The 17945-nt window shown below is 39.8% G+C and overlaps 2 protein-coding genes across 2 annotated transcripts; one reads left to right on the forward strand and one right to left on the reverse strand.

Moving 5' to 3' along the window:
- The first annotated feature begins 1909 nt into the window (after window positions 1-1909).
- LOC141753154 (rho GTPase-activating protein 24-like) lies at window positions 1910-7163 on the forward strand. Its single transcript, XM_074611539.1, has 9 exons — window positions 1910-2040; window positions 3374-3487; window positions 3699-3906; window positions 3991-4123; window positions 4324-4397; window positions 4705-4826; window positions 5414-5639; window positions 5837-6796; window positions 6879-7163. Exons 1-9 carry the CDS (start codon window positions 1989-1991, stop codon window positions 7117-7119), a joined length of 2130 nt encoding a protein of 709 aa, XP_074467640.1. The 5' UTR covers window positions 1910-1988; the 3' UTR covers window positions 7120-7163.
- A 1223-nt stretch (window positions 7164-8386) lies between these two features.
- Window positions 8387-17572, reverse strand: LOC141752382 (putative monooxygenase p33MONOX). Its single transcript, XM_074610262.1, has 9 exons — window positions 17414-17572; window positions 15094-15224; window positions 14823-14886; window positions 13980-14155; window positions 13729-13843; window positions 13505-13632; window positions 12740-12849; window positions 12140-12303; window positions 8387-10916 (listed from the first exon to the last, which is right to left on the reverse strand). Exons 3-9 carry the CDS (start codon window positions 14845-14847, stop codon window positions 10702-10704), a joined length of 933 nt encoding a protein of 310 aa, XP_074466363.1. The 5' UTR covers window positions 14848-14886; window positions 15094-15224; window positions 17414-17572; the 3' UTR covers window positions 8387-10701.
- Between the last annotated feature and the right edge of the window lie 373 nt (window positions 17573-17945).

Here is a 17945-nt window from a genome sequence, read left to right on the forward strand (position 1 = left end):
CACACACACACACACACACACACACACAGCCATGGTTATTGATGAGGTAAATGGGGAGGGGGGCAACAAGGGGGCACATACACTGCTGGGAAATGGAGAGAGAGAGAGAGAGAGAGAGAGAGAGAGAGAGGGTGAGGATAGTGGGAACAAGACAGAAGGACGAGCCAGACGGGGACAAAGAGAGGGACAACGGGAGAGACAGATAGGAAGGAAGAAGGAGGAGAGGAGGAAGAGGGATGACGAAGACGTGGACATTCAGATGTGTGGACGGAGTCCTGGAAATGGAGCTAAGGAGCTAATAAAGCAAAGGACAGAGAGGGAGACAAGGAAGGAGGGAGGATGCAGGAGGGAAGATCGTCTCCTTCCTAATGGACGATGGAGTAGTTGGACTCCATGGCCGCTGGAAGAGACGAGAAAACATGCTCCTGTCAGCCGCTGAGAGAAATTGAATGTAATATAAAGAGAATAATCCTGTGTCTCATACAGTGAGACATGCTATAGTCCATAGTACATCTCACTCCTGGTGCTGTAGCGGACTGGAGACAGTTGGGAGTTCATGGGTGTGAACGGGAAGTCTGTCCCCTTTAAAGCAGCAAAAGGACAAATGAAGACGGGGCGTCTGGGGTTCTGGAGGTGGACGAATGCAACCGAAATGAGTCCTTTGTGGTAAAGGCTGATGTTTAAGAGAATAACAAGAATAAGAAGAAGAAGAAGAAGAACCAGCATCATCCAATCTGAAGAAGTTTCTGCATCGAGCAACTTGGAACGTTTTTGCTGCACACTTTCTGTCAGGAATCAGTCAGAAACCAGAGACATTTGTGATTTCAGAGACTCTGTCTGGAGAGATGGCTCCTGTGAGGAGGAGGAGGCTGGAAAAATCAAATGTTGTCTTATAAATAAATTAACTGAAACTGTCTGTGCATCCAAACGCCAATGGAGCTTTCCAAGAATCGAAGGGAGAGTTGTATTTTAAGAATAGTTCAAGAAGAGTTGTCTGAGTTGGGAAAGGTGACAACATCCAGGAACTTTTCTTCATTTCCACATGGGACCTAGGATCTCCTCATGAAGACCTGCTCCTGAAGGTGTGATCCTGCATCCAAAGATGTCCCTTTAAGGCTCGGTGCCAATCAGACACCCCTTCCTTTGAGGTTTAAAATCTCCCTGTAAGGCCTTACATCCACAAGAAAGCTCTCTTTAAGACATATGTCCTCTTTTTAATGATGGGAAACCGTCCAAAAACCTTGTTTTTTAAGGTTCTGTATCTACCACGATCCTCTCTTCAAGGCCATCTAGGCTAATTTGAGGTTAGCATGAACAATAGGAACATCTCTGCAAGGTTCAAGATGCGTTTTAAAAAGTGTAATCTGTAACTGGAACTCCTCTTTTGTGGCGAAAACTTGAAACCTCTCAATAATGTTTAGACATCCATTTGAAATCTCTTTTTAAGGCTACATGGTACTGTATTTTTTAATGTTAAATACCCACCAGGAACTGTGAACATGTAACCAGCTGGAACCTCCCTTTAACCTTTAAATATTATCACTCTTTTAAAGGGTTTTCAGCCTCTAAAATCTCTTAAAGGCCGATTATTCAACTGGAATCTCTTAAATCCATCAAAAAACAAGCTCTAAGAAGACCATATCCACCAGGAACTTACGGTTAAACATCTACCAAGGAACTCTCTGCAAATCTCTTAAGGTGGAACCTGCATTTAAGGGTTCATATCCACCAATAAAGTGTCCTTTTTTAAGGCTTTTTTGCCCTCAGGAACAACTCTTCATAGCCATACATCAACCAGGAAGCCTCTCTACTCTGGGTGGTGATACCGTTGGGACCTGAGACTGACGAAAAAGAAAATCACAAGTGATGCGTTTATATTTTATGCACTGCTGCCGTCTCAGCCTCTAAACTTTCTGCAAAAAAAAAAAAAACATTGTTCACATCGCCGTCGTCGTTGTGGTGTGTAATCTGCGCTGAGCGTCTGCAGCATGGGACTCAGCTGCTTCAAGTCCTGGAAACATGACAGTACAGGCCACAAAGGTGAGACACACACACATGCATGCACACACACACACACACACACACACACACATCACATCAGCTTATTATTTGTTAATCCCTCCAGGACTCTAGTTGTGTGTGTTGCCCTTCAGTGACATCTGTTAAATGCTGAGTCAGGGCTTTTTATCTGAGGTGAGTGTGTGCACGTGTGTGTTTGATGTGACTTTGAGGAGGATGAACAGTGGAGCATGATGGGACATGGTGGCTGCTAGTGGGGGTTAATGTATATATATTTGACATGGTTGCTCCCATGTTAATTTTTTTGTTCTTGAGCTACAACTTAAGTCAAGGTGGCACTTTCTTAAGGGGAGTCACTACAGGAAAAAACATTTTTTTCAATTTCAAATTTGAAATTTTGGACTATTTTGCTTCCATAACATGTCTCGGAAAGATATATTTTACTAGACTTTGTTTATTTGCGTGGGTAGGTTTCTCCTAAATTCACCAAAAGTTAGCATTAGATAATGCCAATTATTATCTTAATCGTAATCAGCATGTTTTTCTGGCTATTCTGACCCACAATCCTTTGCACGGCAGATATACGAGCAAGAGGGTCAAAATTCAAGGCGCAATGTCATGACGAAGTTTTATGTCCCAATTGTATGCATACTGCATGCAACAGTATATGTACTTTATAAGGGCAGCTGCAGTATGTACTAAGTTAAAAAAAAAAGTGTGCGATTTGGAACATAGGTCAAATTGCATTGTGGGTAATGTAGACGCCATGGTAATACAAAATACACTGGCTGCGTGCGTGCATATGTATACTATCATTCAACATACTTTTGTGTGAATAAACAGTAGTTTATGTTGTCACCGCCTGAGAGTCTCCTTGTCGGTTGGAGACGCGTAACCATGGTAACCCGTACCGACCTCATGTGAGTCTGAATTAATTTAAAAACCATATTACGCTATATTAACTTAAAATATTGAGATGTTACAGAGCTGTCCATCAATGTCTGTTATGAATGTTGTTGTCGCATTGCATTGTGGGATATTTATGCTGCTGTAATGTCTAACATTTGCATATTGTAATATTTCACCAGATATAATACACAACTCGTGTACTATTGGTTTCATTCTAAGGTTTCGGAAACACTAAAAAGTCTCACGTAGGTGTTTTAGCATACTTAATAGCACGTTGGTGTGGAATTTCAACCATTGTCTGCAGCTGGTTCTGCTGTATCGATGTTGATACGTAAACTGTCCATGACTAATCCGATAATGTTATAGAAGTGAAGTGACATACTACATTTTAACCACAGCATGACATCGATTTTGGACTAAAACCTCCATGTTTGTGTGTGTGCAGGTAACAGAGACGTGTTGGCCAGCCCAGGCTCGTACTTCTTCCTGTCTAACAGCGCCGGTCAGGGTGACGAGTGGCTCAAGAGCCTCAACAAGGGAGTCTGGATCCCTTTCACAGGTACACACACACACACACACAGTGTGTTCAGAAACTAGATACAGGAAAACACTGGACTTGACTTCACTGATATGAACACAGAAGGAGAAGCAGTCTGCAGATCAGTTCCTTGGTTGCCTCAGCTACATGTTTCTTAAGACCTTACCTGCCCAGTCATCTTGTTTCTGATTGGATGTGGTGTGACCTTGGTTAAAATCTTCCTCCCTTGCAGGGGTGTTTGGTCAGCGCCTGGAGGAGACGGTGCTGTATGAGCGACGTTATGGGGTGCGTTTAGTTCCTCTGGTGGTGGAGCAGTGTGTGAACTTCATCCGGGAGCGCGGCCTGCAAGAAGTGGGCTTGTTTTGCCAGCCGGGACAGGCCAGTCTGATGAAAGAGCTGCAGGAGGCGTTTGATGCAGGGGAGAGGCCGTCCTTCGACAGGTACCTCATCTTTTTGTTTTTGGATTACTTGTCCTTTAAAGCGTTTTGTGAAAGAACTTAGCTAGCTGTGTGTTTCATCTGCAGTGGCACAGACGTCCACACGGTGGCGTCGCTGCTGAAGCTCTACCTCCGACAGCTGCCGGAGCCTCTGGTTCCTTACCGACGCTACCAGGACTTCCTGCTCTGTGCTCAGAAGCTGTCGAGTGACCGCACACTGGTAACTGCAGCACAAACAATTCGTTAGTTAAAGAGCAGCTTAAAATACCCTGAAAATAAACTTCTCACCTGGCTGCAGTGATGTACAGGTGTACTCCAGGACGCCGTGACATCACTGTTTGGGTGTGTTTACAGGTGTAAGGCATTGGCACCAAAACAGTAAGACTCCTGACTCCCATCCTCTTATTCTTCCTCTCTCAGGTTTTGGGGGAGTTGAGGAATCTTCTTCATGAGTTGCCAGTTGCAAACTTCAACCTGCTCAGCTTTATCTGCCAGTAAGACGACCCCTCCTACCTCATTTAGACTGTCTGTGTGTTTTCATTCAAGTATTTGTCTTGTGTCATTGAATATTGAGTGGAAATGGTTAAACTCAATGAGACTGACAATGTTTTGTTTATTCTTTACATGGGTGGTGTAAATGCATTTGAATTTTTTGCATTTGAAAGAATTCAGCATTCAAAAGTAGAGAATCCTAACTTGTAAATTTACTGCAGAATTCATCATAACTCAAACAAAAGTGGGTTTCTTCTTCTCCTTGAGTTACAGTAAAGTCCTGTAAATCGTGCCTTTGTGTGTGTTTAGGTTTCTAAATGAGGTCCAGAGTCACTCCAGCAGTAACAAGATGAGCGGCCAGAACTTGGCCACTGTGTTCGGGCCAAACATCCTCCGAGCCAAAGCTGAAGACCCGCAAACCATCATGGGAGGTAGACAGAACCATATGAATGATGAATTACGTAGCATCTCTGATATCACATCTTGGCAAGGGGTTGTTTAAGAGCATGGATTTTGGATCCAAGTTTTAAACAAAAAAAATAATTTCTTTAGAATAATATAATAGATGTTTTTCACATAAAAAATATACACATAGTTGTTTTAATTTAAGTGTTTATATCTTCTCATTAGAACAAGGGTCATAAATTAGATTTGAAACAAACAATATTTTGGCAAAAACACGAGTTTGAGCTAATGAAGGAAGAGTGGATCTGGGTTTTGACTATATACGGACAAATCTATTTTTTTTTTAAGCACAATGGTTGCAACACATTTTCATCCAAACTCGTCACATACTGGCGCTTTGTCAGAACCTCTCGGCGTCACTTTTTGCTAGTAGTAAACACTTAATGTTGTGAATTCAAACAAAAACACTTACTTAGGTTTAGGAAAAAACATTATGGTTGGGTTTAAAATGATATGTTTGTAAAGTGATAACTGAGCGTACGGGACACAAACAGCAGTCTCCTGGATGAAAGCCTTGTGTTTGTTAATCTTAATCTCTCTACCTGTGTTTCAGGTGCAGCACTGGTCCAGGTGCTGATGTTGGAGCTGATCAGAGAGCACGAGTCTCTGTTTGCCAAAGTCCCCACAGCTGCATCCGCCCGTCCACCTGGAGGGTTGCGTGCATCACCAAGTGCTCTGAGGCAGCCTCATCTCCACCCGCCGCCCTGCCTCCGCCAGCTGTCTATGCCGCTCATCGTAGAGCGCTCCAGAGAGACCGCCGCAGACGAACAGAACCCCAGGTACGACAGACCTGTTCTAAATGCTCTAACAAAGCTTCGCCATCGACCAACACTCACAACATCTCAAACAAACATCTCACAGACAAGTCAGTGTTTGTTTGACCCAACCAACTCCTCCCTATGCAAACGTTCTTGTTCTCTATGCAAACTTTCCCTTGTCTCATATCCATCACACCACCTTTCCTTTCTTTCTGTAGCTGCGCCTACTCTGCTTCCGCCAAATCAGACTTGTCCTCTGGCCAGAAGAGACTCCTCGGCCATCGCTACACCTCCTCCCACCCGGAGAACTGCTTCTACCCCCTGCCCTCCTCCAGTCAGCCCCTTCAGCACCACTCTGACAGACACAACGTAGATTATCACCAGCGCCACGCTGGCCAAGGGCCATCCTCTGCAAACGTCCAAGCCTCTACAACCAGCCTGGAGCTACAACATCCACTGCCAGACAGCTCCAAGCCCAGAGCGATGCTCATGAGCTGGGTAAAGGCCTGGCCTGGCCCAGGAGAGGCAGGCGCTGGTTTCTGGAGCTCCGGTGCTGCAGAGGAAGAGGGTGCAGCGCCAGGAGCAGCCAGCGGGGGCAGCAGTGAGGGTCAGGAGGACAGCAACCTTTCTGCCTACGACAACCTGGACAGACCGTCTCCACGTCAGAGGTTGGAAGAAGTTACCGGTGGACATTTTGAAACCAATGATCCGGGGGGTCAAATTGGATGTTGTGAAGAGGAGGTGGAGCTGGAGGAGGCGGGGCAGACAAGGCGCTCCTCCTCTTCATGGTCTTCCTGCGAGGTTCTACCATTGGACGAGAGCAGTAATGCTGTGGTTAGCCCTGACTTGTCGCCAAAGACACCTAAAAGGTTGCCTTCAGGTCAGGTAGCAGAAGAGGAAAACAGTGATGATGACGATCATGAAGACAACAATGAAGACAATGATGATGATGATGATGATGATGATGACGTCCACCACCCTAACTCCCCAGCCTCCTGTTCTGTACCCAGTGACAGCCCTCTCAGTATGGGCAGCTCGGAGGTGTTCCTCCCCTCTGCTCCTCCAGACCTCCAGGGGCCTGAGCCTCAGTCACAACCCAGGGACGCTCACTCACTCCTGGCCAAGCTGCGGCATCAGATGGCCCAGCAGAGGGCCGAGTACCAGGCCAGGATACAGAGGTGAGACACCAGCACAGAAATATTCAAAGTGGCCTTCATTTAAACTGTATTTGATATATATCTGTATGTGTGTGTCCTGCAGGTTGGAGCGCTGCAACGACGTCCTGGAGCGGCAGGTTGCCGTACTGCGGGTCGGACTAGAGCAGCAGAGGCGCAGCCGCAGCGTCGCCGAGATCAAGATCCGCAACATGGAGCGAGCCAAAGAGGACGCCGACCAACGCAACAGCACGCTGCAGAGAGAGATGGAGCTGTTCTTCCAGATGTACGGAGATATCAAAAGAAGAGGAGGGGATGAAGGCGGAAGAGGAGGAGGGAGTCTCTGAACATGGATAGAAAGATGAAGGGTATGGATAGGTCGGACAGGAATGGAGGGTTTGGGCTTCTGGCCGTGAGCTGAATGCAGCATCATGTCCTGTTGACTTTGCTCTGATAAATAGCAGGACTTGTTGGGAATGAAACAAACAATCAAATGTTATTATTCAAGCAAACTTTAAGATACAGATCTCTGAATCAACTGGATATTTTTCCTCACTGGCTACACACTGTTTTTCCAGTATAACAAAGACACATTGACTGGATGCTATATGAAATGAGTAGTGAGACTGACTTCACTCCAACAGAAGCAGGGTGAAGACGTTTCTGTTTTTACAAACATAAAGATAGTCCTGTTCACTCTGCATGAAGATGCTTTTGCAATAAAACACTCTCACGCTTTACCTGAAAAAATAAACTCAGTATAAATCAGTGACTCTTTTCAGTGTATTTGTCAGTTTTGAACATGATGTGTCCGGTGGGGCTGGTTGACTTTAAGACCCCAGATTATCTGCTGTATTTGGTAATAATCACTGATTGTCTGCTGAGAAATACAATCGGACTAATTTCGTTTTTTTGTTTGTCCTCCAAATTCTGTTTAATGTGACGGTTCAGGATTGGGCAGGAAGCTCCTCTTTGACTGATAATGGAGGAGCGACAAGCCAATATCAGCCAATCACTGGTTACTGGTTTGTTTAACATGAACCTGACTTTGTTCTTTCATCCACTGGTTTGTGGACTGACATTTTGAAGCCTTGAGTTCGGCATTTTGGCCGTCACCAACTTGGTTTTTGTTTGTCACGGACAACTGCCAGACATGACAACGCCGTGGTAGCGACCTGTCAATCACAAGGTAGCCCCGCCCTAAAGCATCCCCTGCTTTATGGTCTATTTGACTCTAAATGGGACCATAATCTACTAAATGAACATCATGCTGTATTGAAGAAGACTTGAAACTAGAGATTGAGACCATAAACTCATGTTTACAATGTTTACTGAGGAAATAAATCAAGTGAGAAGTAGGCTCATCTTCTCATAGACTTCTATACAATCTGACTTCTTTTAGCAACCAGAGGAGTCGCCCCCTGCTGGCTGTTAGAAAGAATGCAAGTTTAAGGCACTTCCGCATTGGCTTCACTTTTCAGACCCGGCCGGAGCTTTTGGAATTCACTGGAATTAACACATTACATTTATATGGTAGTAAACAGTTAGATAGTAATTGTTCTGCTTCGTCAAACTCGGTGGAAGAAAAACAACAAATATCGAAGCACTGACTCGTTTTTCTTGATGAGAATGTAACATTTATTCTCAAGATTCACTTTACAAATCAAGAAAAATGTCTCTTTACCATCAACTGGAAACATGTTGAACAGATAAACTGTGATTCAGTCATTTTGTACTACAGAGTCACACTACTGTACCACACAGAGGAGACTTCAGTCAGGGAGAGATTTAAAGGGAACAGCGTCACACTTTAAAACACAGGAGCACTTTAACATAATCTTTAACGGAGAAACAGAAACAGTCATCTTCATTTACTATTTACAGCTGCTGACAGCAGAGTGTGTCGTCTTCTGTACCCGGCTTAAGGATTGGTCAACACAACATCTGACTGACGCCAGGTCGCAAATGACATTTTTATGGAGGACGGAACCTGCCAAATTAAAAAATAAATGAATAAATAAATAAATGACTTGATAAATTAATATGTATGTAATTAAATGTAGAAAAAAAATATTAAAAATAAATGTAGCCATTAATTAATCAATAAAATGTGACATTATTTGATATTTCTGTTTTAATTAGCTACTTTATTTATTTATCTTTGTATTAATCGCTTATTTACTCTTGTTTAATTTTTCTTAATCTTTCTTTAAATTTATTTATTTACTTTTGCATTTATTTTTTTTATTCATTTTATATTTATTTTTAAATGTATTTATTTATGAATTTATTTCTGCACAAATTTTCCATTGCATTTAATATATATATTAATTTATTGAGTAATTTATTTATTTTTGTTTTGGCAAGTTCTGTCCTCCATACATTTTCACTTCCACTGCAGTGTCACATGGAATCTATTAGCAGCAAACAGTCTGCTTCCAATTATTAATAAAAGTGAAATAATAACAATCAACCAGGTGCTACATTTCATTTGACAGATGAATCATAGTGCTCATTAAGCTCTACGAAGCTTCACACACACATCATCTTGCAGAAATGCTGCTGAAATGTCGCTGCAGCATCTAGAATAAAACCTATTATATTCAGTCACTTTCTGTCATTGTGAGGCAACTCAACGTTTCCTCGATCTGACGACTACATGACTGAAAAGCTCTTTCACTTTTTTCCGAGCAACACAAGGTTTGTGCAGGATCTGTCTCTTCAGTCAGCGTGCACACAGCAGCTGTTAACTCGTCAGAAACAGTAACGGGCAGCCTTCATATTTGACCGTTGGTGGAAAACAGAGGCAGACATGTTGAGTGAGCTCACCCACTGAAAACTAATTTCCAATTTTGCACCGTCAGTGTGTGAGTCCTGGCCACATGTAGCTCTGATTTTGTACACATTTTTTTTCTTCAGCTCCCAAAATGAACAAAATCTGTTGCTACAGTAGAATATAAAAAAATCTTAAGCTATAAATTAAAACATCTATATAAAAGAAAGGTGTAACAAAACATATAAGTGGAACGTTTCAGTGAGCAGGAGCCTGCCAAACTTCCTGAGACACATTTTCTTTACGATTGTTTTTGGATTGTTTTGATCTGTTGGTTTTAGGAATTGGTTAAGACTTGTTCTTCCCACCCTGCTTATTGAAATGCCCCTTTAAGAAGACAAGTGAAAGGTTTTTAGAGGATATTAAGACGATCAACAACGAAGAAGGACGTTTTTTGTCCCATTCGTTTGCATCCTGGAGGGCTGTGTAACGCGAGAGGGTTTGGATAATCGAGCATTTGGTGGGGATAAAGTGCATTTACAGGGGATCATTTTAAACATCGTCTTCACCTTCAGCTGGACTAAAATCTCAAGATCAGTCAGTGGCCCTCCAGGTTGAATTAGTTAGATGTAATGGTTAAAAAGGTGAGAGATGATTTTACAGCCAAGCAACACGTTAAACTCCTCAAAGATGGAGATGGGAAATTGTTAAAAATGTTTTATCGAGAATTGTTTCCACGGTGCAGATGGTGGATAGTACAGTGGTGATCTGAATGTTGGAGCAGCTGTTAAAGGTCCCATGAAACGGCTCTGAGGTTTAACAAGTTTTTACATGCAGTTTCATACAGCGTTTCCAATGTGATACTTAAAACTGTGCATAAAAATACTTGAATGGAAACACGGCTAGTGATAACCTTGTTGAGTTCAATGTTATTATTACTAACAGGAATGATGTACAAAACTACGAAAATGAGACCCAAGTTGTACTAAAACAGATTTATCTGCAAAGTCAGACCTGCAGGATTCACCCCGAACATCTATGATGACATCAACAGATGGAGACGTCATTTCAAACACGTGATGAAACCACAGAGTAAGTTTTCATTTCATGGGACCTTTTGGCGTCTGAGTGACGAGCAGCTTCGGCAGACGTCCTCTCAGAAGCCGGAGGGCGTCAGGATGTTCATGTCTCTTGGTTTGAGCTTGTGTGGTCGCGCTCCCTGCCGTCGACCCTCCACCGTGGGAATCTCCATCTTGGGAGGGGCCACCTGCTGAGCGGTGGTGCTGTCATCCAGCCGCGTGGCCTGAGACTTCATTACCTCCATGGGGGTCGGCTTGTGGGCACCGCGGTATGCCTGCAGAGCAAAGCCAGCTGGGAAAAAGAGAAAAGAAAAAATCATTTCACAAAAGCGGTAGTGTTTCCGAGCACCAGAGTCCCTTTAGAAAACCTTTCATTTTACTGCAGCAGGGTCTGACAGTCTGCCCCGTTCAGTCCTGGTTCAAGTTCTCCCATGGCTTACTATACCATAGTGAAACTAGAATGGCACTCGGAGAGCACTGAATCTACAGTTGACACTTTGATTGAAATTATTATTCAAATGCTTTTTACAATAGCACTTTGTAACCTTGTTTTAGCAAAGTGCTGAATAAACTTTTACTTGCTTACTTTTTTACTATTTATTCATTGTAACAGTTGTTTTGAATAAATGTAAACATTTTTGTCAACATTCATAAAGCACTTTGGCAATATTGCATCAGGCCGCGCAAATAAATGCCTTTGAATTTGAAAAGAAAATAATTTTAGCTGCCTTCCTGTTTAGTTTGAGGGCAGCAGTGTCTTATGTAAATGAATGCCTGTTCAAACAAAACATATTTTACGTTAATCTCTAAACCTAATAGTGTGTTAGAATAAGGCTTTCCTGTTAATGATGAACATATTCTGTCTTCAAGTTTACTTTACTGCATCAGCCTCTATTATAAATGTCAATATCCATCCACTTATGATAGTAGATTAAACCAACACAGGTTAGTGTGAGTTTTCCAGCATGTTGTGAATGAGATCAAGCAGTTATTTGGTTTGTTGAAAAGTCTACAAACCCTTTTTTCCAGCCGAGTAACACAAAAGAAAAGTCATTCCTCAAACCTGTTATACTTAAATTACCTACCTACAGTCATCCTGGAAACAAGATTTTGATTTTCCAAACCAACAGGATCATAAATGTTGGTTCTCGGCAGCCGTCAGTGCTCCAAATTAAAGTGGTCTGATGTGACTTTTATATCACTGGGATGCAGAAAAAACTTCACTGGTAGCCAAAGTCAATACGTGAATAGACTTGCACTACATTTTAGTGTGTAGCGTCAGTCTGAAGGTCATTTGTTGAGCCATTAACCCAAATCCTGGTCTGTTTCCACCTGAACAAACAGAGCTGTGAGCTTTTATTGGAGAGATTCCTTTTCCAGTTTGTTTGTTTAGTAAAAACGATGCCATGGGAAGAATTTTTGCTGACAACCAATAAACTAAATCCTTAAACTTCTGAGCACTTCAAGCTCTTTGTGTCAAGATTCAGTGTCCCACAGTGAGGCGATGCTGTTTACCTGGAGCTGTAGGGTCTGATCCCATGTCAGATGTCGACTTGTGGACGAGCGGCCGCGGCCCGAACACGCTCCACCGTTCAACAGCCGCGTCTCCTCCTCCGAGGTCCACACTGCTGTTGGAGGAGCTCATGCTGACCTCTGAACTCGTACTGCCGAACCAGCCCCTACACAAACACATAGAGTGAAACCTTACATTTCATACATTGGTTTTGAGTTTTTTTGACTATTTTGCTTTGTTTTCCTTCAGACTAGTGGAAAGAAAACATCCAAAACACACATTTAGGTATTTATTTTACTACTTTGTCTACTTGTGTCTGTAGATTTCTCCTAAATTCACCAAACGTTAGCATTAGATAATACCTCATTTGCATATTTAAACAGAACATTTCAGAAAACTTGTAATAGAAAAAATAATTGTCTTAATGTCAGTATTCAATTGGAGAAGTTTCATGGTGATATCTATTCGTTAAATGTTTGACCCTATTCACCTGTAGTGTCTCCCATTGTCTGGTCAGCATGCACTCTTAAACAGGATTTAGACCACAGGACTCAGTGTGAGTGTGTGTGTGTGTGTGTGTGTGTGTGTGTGTGTGTGTGTACCTGTTGCGTTGCTGTTGCTTTGGGGAGCTGTGAGGAGTGTTGGATGGAGTGGACTGGGCGGAGGAGTCGCGCCGCTCTTCTTTGACCTCCATGCTCTGGATCTGCAGTTTCTAAACAGCAACAACAAACTAGTTATACAACTTAAATACAATAAAATAAGTGATTATTAAAATAACAATAAAATAGAATAAAATCATACAACTTATGAACAATAAAAGTGATTAATAAAATCATAAAATATAATAAAATGATACACTTTAAATACAATAAAATAAGTGATTATTAAAATAACAATAAAATTATACAACATAAATACAATGAAATAAGTGATTAATAAAATAGCAATTAAACAGAATAAAATTGTACAACTTAAATGCAATAAAATAACAATAAAATTATACAACTTATGTACAATAAAATAAGTGATTAATAAAATAATAAAATATAATAAAATGATACACTTTAAATACAATAAAATAATTGAATAGTAAAATAACAATAAAACAGATAAAATTATCCGATTAAATACAATGAAATATGTGATTAATAAAATCACAATAAAATAGAACACAGTTTTACAACTTAAATACGATACAATAAGTGAATAAAATAAAAACATATCACAGTAGAATACCTGAAACAACTAACGCAGACCCTTCTGTTGCTCCAGGCTGTTTTCTGTCCGAACGCCCACTAATAAATAATCACCTGCATCTTGGTTGTACACGTGTGGTGTGTGTGTGCGTGTTAAAATGTGTTTCTTACCTGGAGTGATTCGGGCATGCGGTGGGGGAGTCTGGTCTCCTCGGCGGTGAGACCTTTGTGGGGAGTGTAGCTGGTGTCGGTGAGCCCGGCTCTCTGCTCGAACTTGTACACGCTATCCTGAGTCTGCTCTGAGAGACAGAGAGAGAAAAAAAGCTTTAATGATGGTTCAAAGTGACAATCTATCTTAATAGAGATTATTATGGTCATTAACAGATCCCACTTACTGGTGATGAGAGAGTTCATAATCATGGAGGAGGCCTTAGTTTTCACTACAACTGGTGACCTGGAGGGGGCGCTGTATGGCACTTTAGACTGACTCACTGCACCGCTCTCATCGTCCTGGTGGGAAAAACACAACGACATCATCATCATCATCATCATCATCTTCATCATCATCTACACACTTGTCATCTTGATGATAAAACCGAATCATTTAATAGTAAAGCAGCTCTGTGTGTGTTTGTGTCTGTCTCACCTCAGCCAGGTGTGTGAACCTCCTCTCCGGTATGATGGGTCGTCTCCACAGGTTGTTGATGCTGATGTCATGGGGGGGCGTGGACATGGGGGCCTCCATGTTGTCGTCGTAGCTGAGGGCTCGTCGGGTCATCCCGATGGGAAGCCTCATCCCGCCCATCCCAGGACCCTCCAGGGCTGTGGACACAAACAACAACGACGATGACTAAACAACAGCTTTAAACGGGAGAAGAGAAGGAAACTGTACTCAATGCCAAAGTTATAATAGGCTTGAATTTTCAATTATTTTTTTTATTTTATCTTAGTTTTGACTTTTCGATTTCATTTCAGTTTAGTTTTAGTGAGTTTTCAGAGTGTGTTTGTCAGTTTTTAGTTTACTTTTAGTGAATTTTCAGAGTGTTTGCTTGTTTTAGTTCAGTTTTTGTATGTTTACAGTGTGTGTTTGCCAGTTTTAGTTTAGTTTCGGTTCTTCAGAAAGGTTTAGTTTTAGTTTTTATATATTTAGTTTTAGTTTGTTTTTGTTATAATGTCTTAGAAGTATGTAGCTACATATACATATAAAATAAATGGTTGGAGAACTGTGTAGGAATGGTTATAATGTTTAATGTTTAATCTTCAAGTTACTTTAGTAAAGCAATTGCGGCATAGCGCCATCTCCTGGAAGGTCGAAACTAATAATAATAATAATAATAACAATAATACATTTTATTTATAGAGCGCTTTTGCCCTGTTTGACCTGTTGCAGAGCACTCTATTGTCTAAAATGTTGCTGTATTTTGTAGCATTAGGATTTCCCTTCATTGGAATGAAGTGGCCGAGCTCTGCTGCAGCATGAAACACTCACCTGGTAAATCACCTGATCCAGACATGATTTCAGTAAGAATGAACGAGATCAACCAGGACAGGATCTGTAAAGAAACACACAGGGAGAGGTTTCTGCATTACTACATCTACATACAGAAGTAATTAACAGAAAGAATCTTCTCTGCAGCAGATAAACACATTTCATTCTTCAACCCTCCTCATCCTTTATAATTTCCCATGAATATCTACATGCCTCAGATTACAGCAGCAATGTAGAACTTAAATAAGGCGGACATTCAACAGGATCCTACCTTCCGGCTGTGTTGTTGTGAAGTGGACTGGCTGGTGAAGTGGCAGCAGCAGCAACAGTTACATCGGTCTGTCTGACACACACAAAACCTGGCAATGCATTGTGGGTAGCAGTCTAGGCCAGGGAAAGCAACTATGGAGACAAAAGAGGTCAAAGGTCAACTGAATGTGTGACAAAGTTAAATGTTTAGCAGATTCATCTAAAAATAAAGAACTGTGAAACACCTAGTAGTTACACATCCTCTTCATCTGTCAGAAGATATCTTTATCCAAACTGTATGGGGATTTTTTTGTTCTTTTGAGCCTATTTTCGATGAAAACTTAAAACTCAACGGCACCACCACATTTTATATGGTTGCACCATCACATCAAACGTAAATATGAATAATAAATATGTGTTGTGCATCATAATTAGGGCTGTGCGATTTTGAAAAACTATGTACTGTAATTGCGATTATTGCAATATGATTTGCGATATTAAAGGAAATGATATTTTTTGCATTATACTCATTTTCATTGAAAAACATTAAAATGATTATGTTGTGATTTTTGCAAGGATCTGTACCAAACAAAGATGTTTTCTTAAGTCTTTAAAATATGATGTCTTACTTGCTGCACAAAAAAATATTTAATTTTACTTTGAAACACATTTCACCTTTAACAAATATTGCACATCCTGCGATTTGAAAATTGTAGTATAGGCCATATTGCGATTTCGATAACATTTTGATCAATTTTCTGCAAGCTTAATCATGATACACGTGTTTAATCTAATTTCAGCCTTGCATTTTAGGAATCTTTGCAAATGTAAACACCAAAATTATTCAAAATGACATTCTGTGTGCTTCAACAATGTGACTGACTCTGCAGGTTAATAACATTAAACTATAGGTTTTGTTTTAGGTTATTTTTACAATATGGTGAGAAAGGAATATTGCTAAAAATAAAGAGAGGGAAAGATAAAGTGGAAATGAACAACAAAGGGAGCTTATCCTCTGTTATAACCAGCAGATGACAGCAGGTTTATTCCAGAGGAAGCTGGTTGGATGATGACATAATTCCTGCAGCAGCAGCAGCAGAGGAGCTGCATCACTGATTTACTTCAAAATAAAAGCTCACGTTTAGTGTCGTGGGGTTGATCAAGCAAGCAAGTGTTTTCAGCCATAGATATAAAATTAATATAAATATAATAATAATTAAATAAAAAAACAATAAAATAATAATAATGTATGTATATATTTATATTAATATGAATACATTTAATATATTTTAATCATGACTTTTTATAGTGCTTCCTGTATTGTAATGTATAATATGTAATGTATTTTTTTTTTTTTTTTTTCTTATCTGGACCGTGAGTCTGCAATAAAGTTTGAATTGAATTGAATTGAATTGAATAAAAAAATATATATACAAATGTTTTGTATCCATGCATGCACAATACCAAAAAATAAGATAAACACTACCTATTAAATAAATATCCACATATATAATATTACTAAATAAAAAGAAACTATGTAATAAGATAAGATATTCCTTTATTAGTCCCACATAAATATAATAATAATTAAATAAAAAATAAAATAAATAAAAAAATAATAATATAAAAAATGTGTTGTATCCATGCATGCACAATACCAAAAAAATAAACTAAACACTACCTATTAAATAAATATCCACATATATAATATTACTAAATAGAGACAAACTATGTAATAAGATAAGATAAGATATTCCTTTATTAGTCCCACATAAATATAATAATAATTAAATAAAAAATAAAATAAATAACAAAATAATAATATAAAAATGTTTAAAAATAAGCTAAAAACTTCCTATCAAATAAATATCCACATATATAATATGACAAAATATGTAATATAATAAAAGAATAAAATAATCCAATATATTTCTAAAACCCAGCTCATTATTACAAAATCCTTTTGTCTTTTGCTGGTATTATTTATTTCTCTAATTCCAATGATTGATGATAAATGTTCGTTAGTCATAATCGTTAATGAGTCAGGGAGGACACAGAGGATAAATCATCAATTTTTCCTAAAATAATTAAACTTGGTGTATTTTAACTCATGCCGAATTGAAGAATAGTTGCTAAATATTTGCAAAATGTAAAAAAATCGAGGTTTAACTTTACATACGTCAACCTAGAAGCGTTTATTGTTAAATTGTGTATTTTAAGAGTGGAGTTTGGTGGCAGCTGGTAGGATTCCATTCTACTAGATAGCGGAACCAGTCGCGGCTGGTTGAAGGACAAGATGCCAGTCAGCTAAGATAACGGTTTACAACTTATTTATTACTCACCGGAGGTTATGGAGGCTTCAAGACGACGACTGAGATATCCTCGGCCCTCCTATGTCGATTGGATAGATCATAAAACAGCGGAGTTGTTGGGTTGAAGCCATTATTGTGTCCGATAAATAAGTAATAGCCGCTTCCTCGATGGATGGATGCGGATGGAATGGCAGATTACGTTACGTTGCCTCTTCTCGTGGAACATCGCGAGAGTTGAGTTTAGATCCACCTTCTAGCCATAGACATATAAAAGAGTTTTAATATAAATATAATAATAAATCAATTAAAAACTATAAAATAAAATAAATACAAAAATTATGTAAAACTGTTTTTTATTTTTATTTATTTACCAAAAATAAGCTAAACACTACCTATTAAATAAATACATAATATGACTAAATAGAGACAACATATGTAATATAAAAAAATAATAAAATAATCCAATATATTTTTCTAAAACCCAGCTCTTATTTCATCCTGCTCTAATTCCAATGATTGATGATAAATGACATAATGAAAACAAACACCTGTAAACTGTTGG

Source organism: Sebastes fasciatus, chromosome 16, assembly GCF_043250625.1.
Source record: "Sebastes fasciatus isolate fSebFas1 chromosome 16, fSebFas1.pri, whole genome shotgun sequence".
In the NCBI taxonomy this organism is placed as follows: domain Eukaryota; kingdom Metazoa; phylum Chordata; class Actinopteri; order Perciformes; family Sebastidae; genus Sebastes; species Sebastes fasciatus.

Coding starts and splice junctions, on each gene's coding strand:
- LOC141753154 (XM_074611539.1), top strand. CDS start 1,989: ATGGGACTCAGCTGCTTCAAGTCCTGGAAACATGACAGTACAGGCCAC. Junction 3,907..3,990: donor GAGAGGCCGTCCTTCGACAG/GTACCTCATCTT, acceptor TTTCATCTGCAG/TGGCACAGACGTCCACACGG. Junction 4,124..4,323: donor TGTCGAGTGACCGCACACTG/GTAACTGCAGCA, acceptor TTCCTCTCTCAG/GTTTTGGGGGAGTTGAGGAA.
- LOC141752382 (XM_074610262.1), bottom strand. CDS start 14,847: ATGTCTGGATCAGGTGATTTACCAG. Junction 14,156..14,822: donor TGGATCAGGTGATTTACCAG/GTGAGTGTTTCA, acceptor TTGTGTCCACAG/CCCTGGAGGGTCCTGGGATG. Junction 10,917..12,139: donor ATCAGACCCTACAGCTCCAG/GTAAACAGCATC, acceptor TCTTTTTCCCAG/CTGGCTTTGCTCTGCAGGCA.